General features: G+C 35.6%; 4 protein-coding genes across 10 annotated transcripts; all 4 read left to right on the forward strand.

Annotated features, from left to right (window-relative positions):
* The first annotated feature begins 1,024 nt into the window (after positions 1-1,024).
* On the forward strand, positions 1,025-3,192 carry LOC130968612 (GDSL esterase/lipase At3g26430-like). Of its 4 annotated transcripts, none has more exons than XM_057893973.1 (4): positions 1,025-1,062; positions 1,587-1,826; positions 2,032-2,263; positions 2,336-3,192. In XM_057893973.1, the coding sequence occupies exons 1-4, from the start codon at positions 1,038-1,040 to the stop codon at positions 3,018-3,020; spliced, it is 1,182 nt and encodes a 393-aa protein (XP_057749956.1). In that variant the 5' UTR covers positions 1,025-1,037; the 3' UTR covers positions 3,021-3,192. The 4 variants fall into 4 exon arrangements, with proteins under 4 accessions (XP_057749956.1, XP_057749955.1, XP_057749952.1 ...); XM_057893972.1 differs by lacking the exon at positions 1,025-1,062 and adding an exon at positions 1,340-1,461; XM_057893969.1 differs by lacking the exon at positions 1,025-1,062 and having other exon boundaries at positions 1,359-1,826.
* LOC130968611 (chloroplast sensor kinase, chloroplastic) lies at positions 3,077-6,967 on the forward strand. 2 transcript variants are annotated; one of them, XM_057893967.1, is made up of 9 exons: positions 3,086-3,765; positions 3,844-4,017; positions 4,120-4,440; positions 4,720-4,785; positions 4,874-4,942; positions 5,074-5,166; positions 5,489-5,703; positions 5,990-6,263; positions 6,357-6,967. In XM_057893967.1, exons 1-9 carry the CDS (start codon positions 3,313-3,315, stop codon positions 6,609-6,611), a joined length of 1,920 nt encoding a protein of 639 aa, XP_057749950.1. In that variant the 5' UTR covers positions 3,086-3,312; the 3' UTR covers positions 6,612-6,967. The 2 variants fall into 2 exon arrangements, with proteins under 2 accessions (XP_057749951.1, XP_057749950.1); XM_057893968.1 differs by lacking the exon at positions 6,357-6,967 and having other exon boundaries at positions 3,077-3,765; positions 5,986-6,252.
* Positions 6,968-8,137: 1,170 nt separating this feature from the next.
* Positions 8,138-13,040, forward strand: LOC130969210 (uncharacterized). Of its 2 annotated transcripts, XM_057894853.1 has the most exons (16): positions 8,138-8,452; positions 8,574-8,631; positions 9,793-9,914; positions 10,043-10,151; positions 10,266-10,400; positions 10,771-10,875; positions 11,164-11,247; positions 11,333-11,448; positions 11,541-11,642; positions 11,753-11,866; positions 11,958-12,014; positions 12,085-12,151; positions 12,237-12,290; positions 12,379-12,453; positions 12,556-12,591; positions 12,678-13,040. In XM_057894853.1, the coding sequence occupies exons 3-16, from the start codon at positions 9,895-9,897 to the stop codon at positions 12,792-12,794; spliced, it is 1,191 nt and encodes a 396-aa protein (XP_057750836.1). In that variant the 5' UTR covers positions 8,138-8,452; positions 8,574-8,631; positions 9,793-9,894; the 3' UTR covers positions 12,795-13,040. The 2 variants fall into 2 exon arrangements, with proteins under 2 accessions (XP_057750836.1, XP_057750835.1); XM_057894852.1 differs by lacking the exon at positions 8,574-8,631 and having other exon boundaries at positions 8,140-8,452.
* An 817-nt stretch (positions 13,041-13,857) lies between these two features.
* LOC130969882 (uncharacterized) lies at positions 13,858-17,013 on the forward strand. 2 transcript variants are annotated; one of them, XM_057895788.1, is made up of 14 exons: positions 13,858-14,407; positions 14,490-14,601; positions 14,685-14,777; positions 14,865-14,969; positions 15,041-15,124; positions 15,213-15,328; positions 15,453-15,554; positions 15,637-15,753; positions 15,845-15,901; positions 15,995-16,061; positions 16,147-16,200; positions 16,411-16,485; positions 16,557-16,592; positions 16,678-17,013. In XM_057895788.1, exons 1-14 carry the CDS (start codon positions 14,382-14,384, stop codon positions 16,792-16,794), a joined length of 1,161 nt encoding a protein of 386 aa, XP_057751771.1. In that variant the 5' UTR covers positions 13,858-14,381; the 3' UTR covers positions 16,795-17,013. The 2 variants fall into 2 exon arrangements, with proteins under 2 accessions (XP_057751771.1, XP_057751770.1); XM_057895787.1 differs by having other exon boundaries at positions 13,860-14,299.
* Positions 17,014-19,381: the final 2,368 nt, after the last annotated feature.

The raw sequence follows: 19,381 nt of genomic DNA on the forward strand, positions 1-19,381 counted from the left end.
AAAAAATTTCAGTCTCCTCTCAAAACAAACACTACCTAATGGCCTTTAGTATTCCTCTTTTTGTAATATACTTGATGAAAACAAATAGATGGATTTGACCATACCTCTTCTTACGTGTCAAAGATATGTCATTTATCTTTCCTGTGAAACGATTTATTTTTCAAAATATTATCCAATAAATTATCCACAAAATTTGTGAACGATTCGGTGCTTGTTTGGGTACCATTTTTTGATAAAAATATATATTTTTTTATTTTTTAGTGTGTTTAGCAAATTTTTAATAGTTAAAATATTAGCATATTTTTTTGAGAAGTTATAATTTATATTTTTTTAAAAGATTTTTTTCTTAAAAAAATGATATGTTTTACCTAAGAAATAAATAAAAAAGTATTTTTATATTATTATACCCAAACATAATTAATAAATAAAAAAATCTTTTGCATAAAATATCTAAACATAAATTACTTTTACTTTTTCATATGATTTAAAAAAATATAACTCAAAATTTTTTTTTCCAGAAACTTATCCAAATAAACCCTCATTCTCTCGTCGGAAATACGCTTCTTAATTCCAAATCTTTTCCAACATAGAGTTATCTAACTTTATCCCACCTTATATTATAGAGTACAATGAATACGTACTCTCATATTCGAAATAAGAATCTCACCGTCATCTTAAAATTGTTTATGTCAATAGTTGTGTTCTGAACTCTAAGTCCACAAAAAGAATAAACGACTTATGTAAGCCGAAGACATCAAGTCCTAAGGTTCATATGGATTGAATTTTGTAACTCAAGAGATCTTGAAAAAGTTACACGAATCAAGACAATTAAAGGAAAATGTATAAGTTCATTAAAACGGTTATTTGTGATACTGTAGAAATTTATATTTCATTAACAAACTAATGAAGGCACAAAGCAGTTATCTAGATATATTGATCCTATAAACAGAGCTAGACAAAAAAAAGGAGATATTTAAATCTACATTAATCATTATTAAATATCTGTCTATTCATTTATCCAGTTCCTACACCAGAAAATGATGAGGCCAAGTTACCTAATTGGTATGTTTACGAAACTTACGAACAAGCTGGTGTTGTTTAAGAAAAGTACTAAAAAGAACGTAGTTGGTGTTGTTTAAGAAAAGTACTAAAAAGAATGTTTTGAATTATTTGTTTATGAAAAAAATCAATTTTTCACTCAAGAGTGAATTGTGTTTTCCAGGATTATAGAACAAAATTGATAACGACTTAATTCTCCCTGATGCCACGTAGCTATACAGCCACTTATTATAAGATCAGTTGCATAAATCCATTTTTCTAACTTGTTGTCAAGATGAAAGATCCAATTGATATGGTGCCAACTCTTTTTTATATTAAAAAAAAAAGAGCAGATGATAAATAAATGTTCCAATGACCCTCAGGAATATTTTTCAATGATCAAACATGTGAAGACAATCAAGGGTATGGACCTCTTTGTGTGTGTTTTTGTTTGACTAAATAATTGATGAAGTCAACACAGCCCTGTGTGCGAATAATTGCATTTTTTACATTTGAAATTGGAGCTCACCGTTTTGATATGGATCCAGTGGGAGAGAAGAAATGGAGACATATTTTGTCATGGATTGCAATATCAATGACGCTCGTTGTTGCAGTTGTGGATGGTAGAGAGTGCAGTTTTCCAGCCATATTCAACTTAGGGGACTCCAATTCAGACACGGGTGGCCTCACAGCAGCTTTTGGACCTGCGCCGCCCCCCAATGGAATCACTTTTTTCCACTCCCCTGCTGGACGCTTCTCCGACGGTCGCCTCATCATTGATTTCATAGGTAACTATGATTCTCATTAATTACACTAATCCGTTATGTTTCTTTTCTTTTTCCTTTTTTCTCTTCTTTGTGTTGCCTCTGTGAAATAATAAGAGGATATGGATCGGATCACATGTTTTACTAGATTACAGTTGTCTGATCTAGATCTGACAATCTTGTCTTTTGTTAATCAGAATCTGTGCTGTTTTGTTCCATATTTCTCCAGCTCAAAGCTTTGATTTGCCTTATCTGAGTGCTTACCTGGACTCTGTCGGCTCAAACTTCACTCACGGAGTGAATTTCGCAACCGCCGGATCCACTGTCAGACGTCAGAATACCACGTTGTTTCAGAGTGGATATAGCCCCATCTCCCTTGATGTTCAGTCTGTGCAGCTCTCTGAATTCAAAGCAAGATCCAAACTGGCTCGCAAGCGAGGTGATTTGCAAACATTAAAGTGGTTAGTTTATTAACGGAACCATGTATTGTAACCTGACTCATGTTATGCATTTAATATAGTAAGCGTGTTTAGGGAATTGTTGCCCAAGGAGGAGTACTTTTCTGAGGCTTTATACACCTTTGACATTGGCCAAAATGATATCACTGCTGGCTACAAGCTAAATATGACCTCAGAGCAAGTGAAGGCATACGTACCAGATGTTTTGACCCAGTTCTCCAATGTCATAAGGAATGTGTATGAGGAAGGTGGAAGGTCGTTTTGGATCCACAACACAGGCCCACTCGGATGCCTACCTTACATGCTCGATCGCTATCCAATGAGTTCAGATCAAATAGACAAATCTGGATGCGCCAAACCCTTCAACCAGGTTGCACAGTATTTTAACCGTAAATTGAAAGACACGGTTATGCAGCTGAGGAAGCAGCTGCCCGAGGCAGCAATCACCTATGTTGACGTGTACAGAGTGAAGTACAGTCTCATAAGCAATGCCCAAAAATACGGTTTCGAGGATAGGGTGATAGCATGCTGTGGGGAGGGAGGGAAGTACAACTACAATAACGCCGCAAGATGTGGCGCCACCAAGGTCGAGAATGGAAAGAAGGTGCTGATCGCCAAGTCCTGCAAAGATCCAAGTGTCAGGATTATTTGGGATGGGATCCATTACACTGAAGCTGCCAATTACTGGATCTTCCAACAAATTGCCAATGGATCCTTTTCAGATCCACCCCTGCCTTTAAATATGGCTTGTGAATTTTGATCTTATTATTGTATGTGTACTAATCATTACCATGGACGTAGCTTTCATGGGATGATATGATATGTTAAAAGGAGAAACTTCGATAAGAATTGGCAAGTGCTGACAAACCGTACCAAATTGTAACTTTTGTGGCCACAAGTGGCTCATAAATGAAGTTTATTTTGCTTGCTTATCTAGAACCATAAATAATATCAAGTGTTGTGTGGTTATAACAATCAGCAACGGGAACTGCATCTGCAAAACACAAAAAAGCTTAGGAGGAGTAGCAAGGAGCACCCTAATCAAAATCCAAATGCCAGTCTCTGCCATAGCCACATCTTCTTTAACTACCACGCTATCCTCCCTCTGTAACTGTAACTGCAATAACAGTAACAGTAACCGTAGCCGATTATTCCGCAATTCTGTCTTCTTTCCTTCCTCCACTTCCCTCGCTAAACCCTCCTGCTGCTTCCTCCATACCACTCTTAATCCCAACACCACTAACCCTAATTCCGACTCCGACAACTCTCTCCGCCACCTCCTCCGCCATGACGTCCACGACTCCCATGACTCCCCCGCCACCGTTACTTCCGCCGCCGCCATCTCCGCCGCTATCCGCAAGGCTTCCACCTCGCCCGTTGAGTTCGCTCAGCGACTCGACAAGGACAACCGAAGCGGACTCCTCCTCCCCAGCCCCGACTTCCAGAGGCTCTGCCTTCAGCAGCTCCACCTCTTCCGCAGGATCGTCCCCGAAGCTGTTCTCTCGGTTCGTTCTCCCTTTTGCTATATTCACTTTCGGATTCAATGTTGGAAGAGATTACTGAATGATAATGCGTTTGCTTAGGTTTATGTAAGGCCAGCTGGAAGTTATGTGATGGATCAGTTGGAGCTACGGAGGGTTGCTCTCTACCCTGGAGATCCTCAGCCTGAGGAAGACGGCGCCGTTGTCATTCTTGTTGGTCATTTCAACATCCCTGCCGGCTTGCGCGCCACCGAGGCTGCACTTTCCAACTTGCAGGTTTCTTGCCTTATACTCATTATCATTCACTCTGCTTCTATTCATAATTATTATTAGGGTGCTCTTCATTGTTGTATGTGCGTGAATGTTATTTAATTGTAGGTTAAATTTGTTCCGGAATGTAATGCTGTGGTTCTTCCCATGGTGAAACATCCGTTTGTTGTTGGTTTCTTGGTTGCCGAGCTTCCTGTGTTGGAGGTGGAAAGGAGTGACCAGCCTCAGAGTGGTGCTCGTGATAGCCGAATCTCTGTTGAGGAAGCTTATTCTTTGCCTCCTTTTTTGGATATAGACAAGAAGTCGTGGGAAATTCAAACTCTTCGAGTCCAGGATGAGCCGGTTGGTATGTACAACTTCACTCCCGAACAACGATCGAATGCCATCAACATTTCACAATCTCTGGCCATGGCGTATGTAATGGATCAGGTTTGCATACTGTATGTTGCTCTTTTGAACATGACTCTAGCTCATTACTAATTGAATATGAAATGCTAGGATGTTCTTAAATTTCTTGTACACTGCTGGAGTTGCCTTATTCCAATTTGCTAAACATATGCTACTTGAAAATATGATTTTTTTAAGTAAGTTTAAAATCATTCATCAATTACTTTATTGAGTGAGACTGACTCTTAGGCGTTAGGCATGCAGTGTAACTGCCTCTGATTGATTTTTGCATTACTGTACAACTTTTTGTTCCTTTTACAGAAAGCAATGTTACTTCAGCAATCAACATGGCAAAATAATGTTAGGATGGGTGACCTGGTCGAGCAAGTATGAGTTATTATTGAGTGTTACTTTATCATTATTTTCTTCCTATTTTGGCCTGTACTAACATTTCTTCCACTAAATTTCTAAACAGATTCGTGGTCCTCTATCGAGCATTCAAACCTTAAGTAAAATCCTGTCTACTCAAACAAAGAAAAGTCAGGTTTGTACTTTCTCTAATTATAGTTGATGGAAACGTTACACGTCCTATCTAAGCATGGTTATAGGATGCCAATAGTATGCTGAAATCTGTTCTATGAAAGAAAACTGTCTTTTAAATCAGTAATTTGGCAGATTTCATATGACATTGTTGAGGATATCCTGGTGCAAGGTGATCGACTAAGAGATGTTTTGGAGCAACTCCAAGACGCTGTCTATTTGACAAAGGTACTTCTCTCTGTAATTTCTATATGCTGATAACCTGTTAATTTAGCCTGGGATATCTTCAAACTTGACAATTTTACTGTCTCTTCCTCTATCATTTAGTAAAGCCTTATGCTTTCTTGTATTATTTCCCACAACAAAGGATCCAAGACTGGTTAAACATAATTTATTGCTCAATTGATCTATAAGAACACGAGCCTTCCTCTACATTGAGATTTTGACTTAGAGTTTGAGCATGTATGCCCTTTAAAATGATTCTTTCCTTATTTGAAATTTCTTTATATGTATATATTGTACTGAATGAAGATTTTTGTCCAATTTGCAGGCTAATATAGTTCGATACAATGAAGAAGCAATCAAGAAAATGAATGGTTCAACTCACATACTTGCTGAGTCGTCAAAATCTCAATTATTAAATAGTTTTCCAAGGGATGGGTCAACAAATAAAATGAATAATGAGTCGCATTCTTTAGCTACTGCCCATGATATAGAGATGCCCCTTCCACCTTTGGCTCTAGCTCCATTACAACCAGGAATCAGGTAGGTTTAGTTGGTTGATTATTAATTTAATAATGCACGTGGTTCTTCACTTCTTTCGATGATGTTATGTTCTCTTCCTGTGTATATTTTTTTCTTTTTGGTCCATTTGGTGTATATCCCCTTCAAGATGGAAATAAACCCATCAATAATATCTTGTATATTTAATTTAACTTCCTTATTTCTTTTGGTATTCTGTTTTTGGCCTTTAGATATTTATTTCTCTCCTTTTTACAATTGGTTTATTTCTGTTTTTCTTTTGCTTACGGTTTTCTGTTATGTCAGGAAGACCATGCAGTGTTTCTGAAGTATTGGCAGACCTGGTTGATGCTGTGAAACCTCTAGCCCAGAATCAAAAACGTGTAGTAGAACTAAATGAGCTCTCATCACATTTGCTAGCTGCTGTAGAAGAACCTGCTTTACGCCAGGCTTTCAGCAATCTTATCGAAGGTGCTTTATTACGCACACATGTCGGGGGAAAGGTTGAAATCGTGTCTACTGCTGCACCGGCAGGAGGTGCCCTTGTATTCATTGATGATGATGGGCCTGATATGCACTATATGGTAAACTACTGAATCTCTTCATTTTGAGTCCATTCATACTGGCTTCTAGTTCTATTAAAAAATTTCGTGTTGGTCGCGATCTCTTTTCTGTAGACACAAAGGCACTCACTCACACCATATGGACAAGAACTCTTGGCCGAAGACATGATTGAAGACAACATGACATGGAACTTTGTTGCTGGGCTGAGTGTTGCCCGTGAGATACTAGAGAGCTATGGGTGTGTGGTGCGTGTTATATCACCTCGAACCAAAGATGCTCCTCTTGGTGCTGGTGGAACTCGTGTAGAACTCTGGCTTCCCTCTGCAATTGAAAGCACTGATTTGAGCCTTGCATCCCAAGAGGTATAGCCTCTATCTGAAGTTCCACAGAATGCATTCGAAAAGATTCAGCATCAGGATCATGCTTCACAAAGTGGAATGAATGACAGTCAGAAAATAAGGGATGGTACATATTATATTGGTAGTTCTTAAATGAATCAGTGATGTGTATTTGGTCCTGTGTATAGCTCGTAAACAACGTTGTGGTACATAGTTCAGTTCGTTGTGACTTTACTGTTAGCCATATACACAATAAACAATGTATTGCATAATAGAAAAGAAAACACTGGTTGTGGTTTGAGACCATGCGCCTCACGCTTCAGCATTTGTATCGGATTTAAAGAATAGATGAACTTGTCTGAAGAATGATGATGAATTTGACAGCAGCCCTCCTGTGTTCAAGAGAAATTAGCTAATAATTAAATGAAATAATGATTTTTCGTGGATATATAAAAGTTTGCTTTTCAATTTTTTAGTACACACATATCAGTTCATGTAGGTTATAATATGAAAAATAAATAAATTATTAATTGCATTTGATAGCATTTAATGTACTAGTTATGGTTAAACTAATTAACATTTTGTTATGGTTATTATTATTATAACTAGTGGATTCATAATCCAACATCCTCTTTTAATCTTGATCAAATCTTTTCCCAGAAAAAAAAAAAAAAAAAACAGAATTCCTCTCTTGATTTTGAATGAGTTGACTTGAATCTAAACATTTCTTTCCTATTAAGTTTTTTTATATAATTTTTTTTCTACAAGTATTTTCCGATTCGAAGTAATTATAGTCATGTTTGAAAGAAGTGTCGGCATTTAAAATATTCGACTTTTCAACCAATTTTCAGTCCATGGTACTCATGGATTAGCCGCCTAATATTAGACAAAGTGACAAACCTCGTTGATTTTAAGCACCTAGCTACCAGGTTTCCCATATTTTCTACAATTTATTTCTCCTAAATAATTAATTTACCAAGTACCATTCATCATGAACAAATTAATATGCTGGTTAAATACTGATGTAAATATGTAACAAGTTAGAATATGCCGTTAACAAGGATTCCTTTTTTCTTTCTTTTTTGGGTTTCTCCTATTATTTATTTCCATATTAGCATAACTGACTCACTTACTTCACTACCATAAGATGAGCCGTAAAAAAGAAGAAAGGGATTAGGAATTGGTTGAGATTGAGAAGTCAGCTAACATTCATTCCCACCTAAATCCCTGCTTTGACAATTACACGAAAAACCTCCTCAACCTCACCCTATTTAATCTTTCTTATTTCCATGCACTTTTAAATTTAAATAATATAAAAAATATTTGAATAATCTCTTTTACTTAATAAAAGGAAAATCAATTAAACTAAAAATTATCTTCTTACTTCACGAGACTTTTCCATTAAAAATAAGGCCTGCTGCAACAACAGTAACAGGTAATTTAATTATAAATTCAAATTCAAACAAAAAAAAGGGAACCTTTTCAGAGCATAACTTGATAGTTATATGATTAATTATCATTATTATTTTATATTAATCACAATTAGAAGAAAGGGATTGTGATCCAGCATCTTAAAACGCAACACAAAATCCCTGATTCATTTTTAAACTGTTTTATGCGTTTGGCAGTGATATATAAACCCAAACCTGAGAGTGATAGACAAGAAGACACCAATCCCTTCAATTACTTTATTTTTTCTGTGTCCTCAGCTGTAAATTCCCTCTTTAATTCGTTGTCTTTCACGTTCGTTCCTCCATTGTCAGTACCCACAGCTCTTTCTTTTTCTGCTCATACGCAGCAACTAAAACAAGTTAACTTCTTTATTCTGCCAGATCTTGCTTCCTGTGCTTGTAGGGCTCCTTCATTCCCAGGTATAACCACTTCTTTGGATTGATTTTACTGAGATGAACTGTTTGATCCTTGTTTTCGTTGAAGATGCTTCGATATTTGCTCATTGCAAGAACGGTTTTTTTTTTTTTTTTTTTGGCAAAGGTGAAGTATATGCAGGGTCGGTATGGGTGTTGTTTTTTGTGGCCAGAGGTTCTCGAAGGTTCTTTCTACGAGAGATTAGGATTGTTATCTGTTATACCTTATAATGATTGAATCTAACTTGACTTTTGCCGTTTTTTTAGTTGGAAGTGGGAATTTGTTTTTTGTTTCCTAGGTTTATGGGGATTTGAGTTTTTTTTAATCTTTGTTCAATCTTTAATTTTATTTGAATGTTTCAATGACGATTCCTTTAATTAAGGGAAGTGCCACATGGTTGCGTAAGTTACTGGGTGATTCTGTTCTGGGGAGAAGACGCATGCTTTTAGTTGGTAGTGGTTTATTTGTGTCAATAATTTGGGCTGTGGAAGCGGGATATTTTCATAATAGAAGCTTTTAAGGAGATTAAGTTGAGTTGGAATTATGGGGATATATAGAAAAGAAGTTGCCGATGGCTTTAGCTATGTTGAGTTAGGAGTTTAGGTAAAATGCTATTCTGGTGGATGGGTGATGATAAAATCTAAGGAGCAGCTACAAAGAAAGCACCCTCATTCGGTGGAAAGGCCAGCGAGGGCTATTTTCCATCAATGGGTGCATCTCTAGTGACTAAGAAATTGGCATCTGGATGATCCGAGGTGGATGGTGGGATTGGTTGTGGCTGGATCAAATTCATGTAAGGGTTGAGAAAAAACTTCTCCTTAGAGCCACAAGTAGCAGGAAAGTAAGTTGTTGCAGTGGATGAAATTGTAACATCCAAGAGGAAACAAGAACCACATGACAGACACTAAGGTAGTGGAGTACAGTTAAGGGAACTTTTGGGAACTTGCAGCATAATAGTAGCAGCGCAGGCTGTGGCATGGCAGTGGCAGTGCAGTGATTACATGTTGTAGTTATGGTTCAGACAGTAATGAGGAAATGAGAAGCTCCTTAATTGATGTTTGATTGATATGATGTGTTGGCTACAAAGCACTAATTCCTATTTCTACTTCTAATCTAGGTCAAGCATTAGTGTAATACAAATATTAGAAGCCCAACCTAGTCAGATTACTAATATTACCACTGACTTCTAGTGCACCAAGGTGTCGTAGTTTTCCAACTGGGATATTCAGAGAGTATTGTTTTTGGTCTTTTTCCCACATACTGGTGTATTTTCTCCTTTAGTTCTTTTAAACCATCGTGGGTTGCACTTATTAACACGTTTAGCACTTCCTTGTACATTCTGCAGGGCTTTTTTTGTTTAACTCATCTTTGCTTCTCCTTCTGGGGATAAATCCACTTGATAGATGTTCAGTTCTTACAAGCAAACAGTCAGAAAAGCTTGGATATAATGGGGATCACTTCTCGCAGGTCTCTTCTTTGAAGATAACTAACTTTGCTATTCTGTCATTTTTTTCTTTCCCTTCCTTTTTTTTAAAGGATTTTTTGTATCTAATGTCAAAAATCTATACATGACATTTGCGTACTATTGACTGCAGTTCTACAAATAGAAAACCAAGTGAAGGCATGAGACTCATTGTGACAACTTTTGTTGGAACATTTATTGGCTTCTTTATAGGAGTATCATTTACAGCATTGTCAACTAAGGTGCAGATTGAGTATCTTCTTCCTTTTTTTGAGAAACATTGTATCTGAGTGAATTTTATTGATAATTTGATGTATTAGGACTTTTCAGACTCTAACAATGCTTAATGCTTGCAGTTGAATCTCCCATCGAGCTTGCTCCCCTCCATCGATGTTCCTTTTGCTGAAGAGAACACAGGTGGCAATGTGCGGTCTTTTATGAAGAGTAATCACAATAAATCACAATATCAGTTATTAAATGATACAATGAAGGTACACATCTCACCTTATCAGATTTGGAAATAATGTTAAAGGTACTGGGCTTTCAATGATCCAAGAAATGCAGTAAGCCTTGATTAGAGTTAATTTATGCATGAAAATCCTTATGGTTTTTAGAAGTTTGCCTAAAAGAGTTGTAGCATGTAGGATCTTAGATTAAGTAATCGGAAATGATGTAGCAGAATAATGGATAAAAATGGCAGATTTTCCTTCAATCTATATCTTCAGACTTCAGTGTGTTTCTTCCTTTTTTTTTTAATGCTTTTGAGCATGATCATGTTTTTTTTTTTCATATTGGGGGAGAATTGTTTTCCAAGGTTAAATAATCATTGTTGCATATTTTCATTTTCATCTTTCTCTGCAGATTTGGGTTCCATCAAATCCCAGAGGTGCTGAAAGATTACCTCCTTCAATTATCGAGGCTGAGTCAGACTTGTATTTTCGCAGATTGTGGGGTCTGCCCAGTGAGGTGTGTATAAAAGTGAACCAAGCGATACATATTAGTTTCTGTTATCATGGAAATAATGTGTAGTAAAGTTCTTTCACCAGATTATTTGCTTGACTTTTATAAGGGAAACTTGCTCTAAAACACCAAATCCATTTTCATATTAACTTATGTGGCTTCCATTTTGCACTTTTCTTCTAGTTCTGTTTTCTTCTTATATTGTTAGGCTAATATTGTCTTCGAATGCTGGGGCCTTTTGTGTTTTCTTGGTGATGGGTTATACAGCGGATCTGATTAAGTTGCCAATTGCAGGATTTAACTTCTAAGCCAAAATACCTCGTGACCTTCACTGTTGGTTATGATCAGAAATGGAATATTAATGCAGCTGTTAAAAAGGTTATCTCTTGTTTCCTTTCTTCTGTCCTCTCACTGCAGATATTTGTGTAATTTGTCTTTAAACTAGATCTGTCACTTTGAACAGTTTTCAGATGATTTTACGATACTTCTATTTCATTATGATGGTCGAACAACTGAATGGGATGAATTTGAATGGTCAAAGAAAGCTATTCATGTTAGTGCCCGCAAGCAAACCAAATGGTAAGATAAATAACTTAGAACCCATTACTTGTAAGTTTTGGTTTTGTTTTCTTCATTGTGATTTTTAACGTTAATACTGTTTTCCCTCCTAGGTGGTATGCCAAGCGGTTTCTGCATCCTGATATTGTAGCACCATATGATTACATTTTTATATGGGATGAAGACTTGGGCGTTGAGCATTTTAATGCAGAAGAGTGAGTATTATGATTTATCTCTATCTCTCTCTCTCTCTCTCACACAGTGAGAGTGACTTTTATTTTGATTTACTGATGAACTTTGATATGCATCTTCAATTTAACCGCAGATACATAAGACTGGTGAAAAAACACGGGTTGGAGATATCACAGCCTGGTTTGGAACCTAATAAAGGGTTGACATGGCAAATGACGAAGAGAAGAGGTGATCGTGAAGTTCACAAGTAATGATGAGAATCCTGTGCCATTTCTTTGGGTGTCTAAGTAAAGAGATAAGAATGTGTCTTAACTGTTTATTTATTTGATTTATATTAGAGAAACAGAGGAGAAACCAGGATGGTGCAGTGATCCTCATCTGCCTCCTTGTGCAGCGTAAGTATTATTGTCGCGCACTCTGCTGTCTGCTCCCTCCAAGTTGTACCTCATTGTTTGATGCATGCAGGTTTGTTGAGATTATGGCTCCAGTGTTTTCACGGGATGCATGGCGCTGTGTGTGGCATATGATTCAGGTAGGAATGTTCACTCTGTTTCTAAGCTATTCAATATTTGTTTTAAACACTTGATAGCGCATAATTCCAAATTTTTGCAATTCAGAATGACTTGGTCCATGGGTGGGGTCTCGATTTCGCCCTTAGAAGATGTGTTGAGGTGAGTCCATCTTCCCATTACTGAAACTCATTGAATAATCTTTTGATATATGACTAATGTACTAAGATCCTGGCCATATGATATATAGCCTGCCCATGAGAAGATTGGAGTTGTTGATTCTCAGTGGATTATACATCAAAGTGTTCCCTCACTAGGGAATCAAGTAAGTGTCTTTCCATGATTCTTGTCATAAAGCTCATCTTAATTCATTCAAACTGCAGCTGTAAGATGCTCATTTGTTTTCTTGTTTGTGTTTGGTTGGTAGGGTGAATCAAAAGATGGGAAAGCACCATGGATGGGGGTATGTCACTCATGTTGCATAAAATGGATGGATTTTGATACTATAACACATCAGCCTAGTTAGTTAATGTGTTTTGTTGGTGGCAGGTGAGGGACAGGTGTAAAAAGGAATGGACGATGTTCCAAAGTCGGTTGGCGAATGCAGAAAGCGAATACTTCAAGGCTGTTGGGGTTGATATGTTCAGTAATTCCACCACTCCATAGGCCTAGAAGACACTATAATGTATATCGCCCGCCATTCAACTTCGATTATCATCATATCATTCTTATTTTTATTTTAATTTTTGAACACTTCTCATATAATTGGTTTTTAAGTTTTTGGCACTAGATGCTTGGGATCAGAATTTATAGATTATAGTCTAGCTAAGGATGAACCAATTCAATGTAGAGTTCTAATGCTAAAAGTGAGAGGAATACATGAAGGTAAATAATAGTTATGCTTTCGATTAACTCTTATAAAGTTCTTTTCAATATCTGCGCGTGGGGCACTTGGAAATAATATATGCTTAACTTTGGTCAAAATTGAATTGGTCCAAAATCAGACTAATATAATCACAAGCGTCGTGGTTTTAGTGGTGGACAATGACGGGCACTACGATAGTTGGAATCGTACGTTAACCACTAATTTCATCAAACCTTTCATTGGAACAATGTGTCGTCAATGTAATATGTTATTTTTAGTTGGATTTAATGTAATATCGCCTAAATTCCAGGACTGTATTTGGAAGAGAGATAATAGATCGGGAGACAGGAAATTAAGAGACAAAGATTAAATTAAATTTTTATATTGTGTTTTATATAAAATTTACATGACTGTTATGTTTCAGTAGCATATGTAATTAAAGATAATAAATATAGAAATTAAAAAATAAATTTAAAATTAAAAAAAATTAAATAAAAATATTTTAAAAAAATATTATTAAAATTTTACTCTTTGTGTTTAAAAATTTTAGTTCCTGTATTCTTAATTTCTAAAAATAGTGAAAAGACTAAAATTTTAATTTTAATCTCTAATATCTAATCTCTAAACACCAAATACAGTACTCAGTCTCAATTTTGAGTCCTAGTTTCAGTCCTAAAAATAAAAAGCTGCCTAATTTCATAGGAATTTATATATGCTATCCTTTTAGGGTAATAATTCTTCACTGGTACAAAAAAATTGATCTTGGACGATGACGCGGCCGAGTTTGTAGAATTATATAAGTAAACTTATGGTCAACTATACACTAGATTTGACCAAATTACGGAGACTGGGTTTCCAATGACACGTTGACTTGATACGTATAATACAAGGTTGCTGCTGCAGCAAAAAGCTTACTTCCATTGTACGATTTCAACAAAGAGAAGATGAATTGTATCTGCACCAAAAAAGAAGGGGTGATATTTAGGCCACAAGTGACTTGTTAACTAATTTTAACAAATTTGTTGGGTTTTTATTTACCTGAAAGAAAGTTGACCAGGAATCCAGTATATTTTTGTGTTTTGAATTGTAATGAGGAGAAAGTGTCACGTGGTAGAGATATCATGTGATTAGCATTGCGTATCATTTTTTGTTAATAACTTGCGGAGGGATATTGGGGAAAGAAGCCCAAAGCACATGATCATACTGCTGCTTAGACCGCACTAAAAGTGAACATAGAATTCATCAAACAACAACGTTATTCAAATATGCCACTTTGGTTGTGGAAAACTACTGAATCAAAGATATAGTAATACTCCCTTTCCATATCTTATACTTCTGTCTTCTTTTCTTTCTTATATGGATGAAAAAGTCACAAAAACTTTTATGTAATGGGGATCATTACTCGCACTCACAGGTCCAATCTTTGGAGTTTGATATATATTCTGATTTTTCAGCAACTCCCTTTCAACTGACATTTGCATATTGTTTTGGTGCAGTTGTGCCAAGAGAAAACCAAGTGATAGTATGAGGATTATTGTGATCTTTTTCGTTGGAACTGCTCTAGGCTTAATTGTTGGAGTATCATTGCCAACACTGTCAATAACAAAGGTGCTGAATTTCATCATGTTGTTCTTTTTTTTGCTTGAGTGAATTCATGTTGACCATTTTGTATTGTTGGACTATTTGTGCAGTTCAATCTTCCATCCATTAATCTCTCGTGCATTCAGCAAAAATTTACAGAAACCATATCATCACAAGACAAGTTCCTAAATGATCCATCCAAGGTATGCATCCTTCATGCATAGAACTTAGAGCTTAGAAGTTGTTTTCTCTACCGTGATTTGAAGAGAGTTGAAATGAACTTTTATCAGATTTGGGTTCCAACAAATCCAAGAGGTGCAGAAAGATTAGCTCCTGGGATTGTCAAAGCAGAATCGGATTTCTTTCTGCGCAAATTATGGGGTCTTCCCAGTGAGGTGTGTATCTTGTGCTCAGTGTTCAAGGCAGCTCTACCCAGAGAATTTAACCATTTTGTTGCCACTTTTAGGATTTCACCTCAAAGCCTAAATACCTTGTGGCCTTCACTGTTGGGTATGAGCAGAGAATGAATATTGATGCAGCAGTGAAAAAGGTCTTCCCTTCTTTCTTTTCAAGTTAACACTACACAGGCTTGTGTCTTCTATGTGCCCTTGAACTATATATCTATGTTTATTCAACAGCTTTCAGAGAACTTCACAATTGTTCTATTCCATTATGATGGCCGAACAACTGAATGGGATGAGTTTGAATGGTCCAAACGGGCCATTCATATCAGTGTTCACAAACAAACCAAATGGTAAAGTAAAGCTCCTCTGCTTGTTCACATGTTTCGCTTCAATGATGATTCTTTGTTATAAGTATAGCCTATGCTGTTAAAGCTGTTTGTCAAGGTAAAATTGGCCTATTATTTACCCTGCTAGGTGGTATGCAAAGCGATTTCTGCATCCAGATATTGTGGCACCATATGAGTATATTTTCATGTGGGATGAAGACTTAGGTGTCGAACATTTTAATGCTGAGGAGTGAGTCTTATGAAAGTTTTAGTTTTGGTTCTATTAAGGAAGTTTCATATGCTATCATTCTAATTCCAAAATCCAAATGCAGATACATAAAACTTGTGAGGAAGCATAAGTTGGAGATTTCACAGCCTGGTTTGGAACAAAGTAAAGGAGCGCCATGTTGGAATATGACAAAGAGAAGAGAAGGTCATGAAGTTCACAAGTAAGAACAATGGGGGAACTCCTCACGGATTTTCTTGTCCAAGTATGTCTTTTGAGTAACTGTTTTCTGTTTCCTTAATTTCTTGTATTAGAGAAGCTCAGGAGAAACCAGGAAAGTGCAAGTACCCTCTTTTGCCTCCTTGTGCAGCGTAAGAGGAACATTTTGAATTTTCAAGTGTTGTTGTCTGTTCCTGTTTCTCTTCCTTTCATTATTATGTGATGCTGTCCATGTATGCATGCAGATTTGTAGAGATCATGGCTCCAGTGTTTTCGCGAGCTGCATGGCGCTGTGTGTGGCATATGATTCAGGTTCAGTGGTTTCCATTGATTAGTTTTGGTATCTTGCTTCCAATAATTAGTTATGAGTGTAACATAATGAGACTGGGTTTTGCAGAATGAATTTGTGCATGGCTGGGGTCTTGATTTTGCTTTTAGAAAATGTGTTGAGGTAAGTGAATTACCTAATAATAATAATAATATTACTTCATTTGACATAACATTATACAACCATACTAAGTATACACAAAAAATAAGCTACTAATTCAGTATATATAAACTCATACATTTATACACAAATATATAGTGGCTGATTTTTAATATGTAGATGCATTTTTGAACATGATAATACTAAAAAGGTGTGTATATGATGGAATATTAGCCTGCACATGAGAAGATTGGAGTTGTTGATGCTCAGTGGATTGTTCACCAAGGTGTTCCCTCATTAGGGAATCAGGTAATAATTTGATCCCATGAATGAATCTACTTCACTTTAATTTACACTCAGTAAACTTGTGTGCTTGGTAGGGAGAAGCACAAGCTGGGAAACCTGCATGGCGAGCGGTATGTTTTATATATGATTAACGGTTAACTTAACTGATCAAGAGGCTTAATTAATGATGATGATATTTTTATGGAGTTTGGGCAGGTGAAGGAAAGGTGTGGGATGGAATGGAGGATGTTCCAGGGCCGGTTGACAAATGCAGAGAGGTCATATTACAAATCCAAGGGAATTAATTATACACATTTGCTCGTTCATAATTAGGGGGATCATATCAACAATTTTTACATTTAATTGTTATTCTTTCATACATACATCATTGTGTAGTTGAAACTTGAGATTTCATTACAATCTACAACAACATATTTGGACAGCAGAGTCAATAAGAGCCACTCTGTTAGTTCTGATATGCCTAATCTACATGAGAGGTTTCTCAAATAAAAAGAATAATGATATCATGCACAGTTTCTATTGATTAGATAAGATTTTTAAGTTACTTCTTTCATGTCGTTAACGGTTTTTCCAAGAACAGAATAAACATATAAGGAAGTCCACAAATTTCGTAGGGACTTATATAGTTATATAATCACTTATTGGCTAATTCATGATTTCTAAACAATATTATTCATAACAAACTTGAAACTGCGCAAATTACAACAAGCCATATATACAAGAGAATGAGGGCTTTTATGATGCATTATTATTTAAGTGGAAAATAAAAAGGTCATTATATACTCGATCGAGGTATTGATTATTCTAACTAAAACATGGGCATGAGCCAAAATCTTGTATCCATTTTTAAGATGGTACACAAAAAAAGACAATATGCACATAAAGAAACCCTTACTTACAATAATACATAATTATTAATTAAAAGCACCCATTGACATGAGCTTGGCCAATTCCATTCTCTTGTGCTCATATTGAATGAAGGCATCAGCTTCTTGGTCAACGCTCCCAAAGGAATTACTATCTTCAAACCTGGGACGTTGGTACCTCTCTATGAAGTTGTCCTCATCATTCTTCTTTGGCTCACGAACCCTTCTTGTTGGGTATGCTTCTTCTATGGGATGCTCATAGATGGTGCTGAAACCCTTGTAATGATGGTGCACTGGTTGCTCTACGTTTTCAACGTAGGGTTCAACATTCCACGATGAACCATAATGGTTCCTGTTATGGTGTTTTTGGTTATGGTGGTATGCCATTCTTGTGTTATCAAGCAATGTTCTTGATTGTGTTTCAGATACGCCTTATTTATAGTTTTATATATGCACGTGACTGATTGTTGATCATTTAAATACATTAATAATGATAATAATCAAGATTATTCTATAATGCATGATAGATAAAACTGAATCTAGTTCTTCTATATCTCCCTTTAATATAGAGATTAAAGAGGAGAATTAAGGAACGGAAAGAAATATCTGAAAGTGATCAAAAGATGGAGAATCCAATACTTTTTTTTGTCATAATTCAAAGATTCGTAACAAAGCGCAGCCTTCCAATTTCAGTTTAACTTGTAACACTTTAATATGGAATTGGATTCGGTAACTGCACTTGTACAAATTGGTGATGGGCTATATATTATTGTAATATAATTAATATGGTGAGTAATTCTACAAATTACTCCATCTCTTCCTCATGCACGCATCACTTCCATTATATTCCATGATTCAGTCCCATCATCAAATTATTTCAAGCATAATCCTGGCAGATTGAATAGTTTGTAGCTAGCCCCTCTGGAAAAAAAATATTCATGGTCCAAATAAGCATACGGTTCTAAAAGATAGAATAAAGAGAAATTTTGGTTTTTGTAAAGTCAAAAAAATTTATAACATATATATAATTATATCCCAACATTATCTAAAGTTTTGTATATTATCCTTTTGTAAAATATATATAAAAGTTTTCTATTCTTTTATATATATACTACTTTTGTTAAAAATATCTATACTTTAGAATAACGATATTTTGTATTTCTTTTTATACACATGATGTTAAAAGACAAATACTTTTATTTATGAAATTAAAAAGTGTATAAAAGAGATATACACAAAAAGGGATATAAATAATAGGCTTCAAATTTGAATATATCAAAGCTAGCTATGATATACACTAGGTGTATTTTGTGTTTGTGTGACATGAGTTGGGAAAATATAAATTCTTTCATATTCTTAATTGTCTACTGATTAAAATGGCATACCGCTTATGGCGTAGCAATATTTTGTGTATGAGATTTGATGAATTGTTATTAAAAAATATTATTTGTATATTAAAATTAGTTATTATGTATTATTTAATTTATTTTTATTATATATTTTATATTTTAATATGTATTTATATTAATAATTAATTTTTTTATAGATAATAGTGATATTTTATTCAATAAAAAAATAAATACAATGTCCAAAAGTCAGGACAAAAAAATAAAAAAAGAAGATTTCTAAATATTCAGGAATAGGTAAAATTGTAAAAAGAAAATAACATAAAAAAAATAGACAGGAAAAAAATTTAGGATACTATGCATAAGACAAAATAGATAGTTCTTAATTCAACTTAAGCGATGTTGCTAGTACTTTTTCCGGAAGCTCTTGGACGTGCTCAAAGACTCGCCGACACCTCTCCTTCTAGATATTCCAGGCTATAATTAAAACCAGTCGATATCTTTGAGGGTTTGTTCCTTAAAACTCAGTTTGTAGTGTCGAATCCCTCAACCAATCGAACAAGGAACATCTATGATATGAAATGAGGTAAGCCAAATGACTCTTCTTCCACGTTAGATTAGCATCTCCACAGAAAAATAGATTGTGCATGAGTGATTTTGGAATTGACTTGCAGATTGAACAAGTCG

The sequence above is a fragment of the Arachis stenosperma genome, chromosome 3, assembly GCF_014773155.1.
Source record: "Arachis stenosperma cultivar V10309 chromosome 3, arast.V10309.gnm1.PFL2, whole genome shotgun sequence".
Taxonomy (NCBI): domain Eukaryota; kingdom Viridiplantae; phylum Streptophyta; class Magnoliopsida; order Fabales; family Fabaceae; genus Arachis; species Arachis stenosperma.

Coding starts and splice junctions, on each gene's coding strand:
- LOC130968612 (XM_057893969.1), top strand. CDS start 1,505: ATGAAGTCAACACAGCCCTGTGTGCGAATAATTGCATTTTTTACATTT. Junction 1,827..2,031: donor CCTCATCATTGATTTCATAG/GTAACTATGATT, acceptor ATATTTCTCCAG/CTCAAAGCTTTGATTTGCCT. Junction 2,264..2,335: donor GATTTGCAAACATTAAAGTG/GTTAGTTTATTA, acceptor AAGCGTGTTTAG/GGAATTGTTGCCCAAGGAGG.
- LOC130968611 (XM_057893967.1), top strand. CDS start 3,313: ATGCCAGTCTCTGCCATAGCCACATCTTCTTTAACTACCACGCTATCC. Junction 4,441..4,719: donor TGGCGTATGTAATGGATCAG/GTTTGCATACTG, acceptor TTCCTTTTACAG/AAAGCAATGTTACTTCAGCA. Junction 6,264..6,356: donor GGCCTGATATGCACTATATG/GTAAACTACTGA, acceptor TCTTTTCTGTAG/ACACAAAGGCACTCACTCAC.
- LOC130969210 (XM_057894853.1), top strand. CDS start 9,895: ATGGGGATCACTTCTCGCAG. Junction 10,401..10,770: donor TATTAAATGATACAATGAAG/GTACACATCTCA, acceptor CTTTCTCTGCAG/ATTTGGGTTCCATCAAATCC. Junction 12,015..12,084: donor CATCTGCCTCCTTGTGCAGC/GTAAGTATTATT, acceptor TGATGCATGCAG/GTTTGTTGAGATTATGGCTC.
- LOC130969882 (XM_057895787.1), top strand. CDS start 14,259: ATGCCACTTTGGTTGTGGAAAACTACTGAATCAAAGATATA. Junction 14,300..14,489: donor ACTACTGAATCAAAGATATA/GTAATACTCCCT, acceptor GTTTTGGTGCAG/TTGTGCCAAGAGAAAACCAA. Junction 15,902..15,994: donor CTTTTGCCTCCTTGTGCAGC/GTAAGAGGAACA, acceptor GTATGCATGCAG/ATTTGTAGAGATCATGGCTC.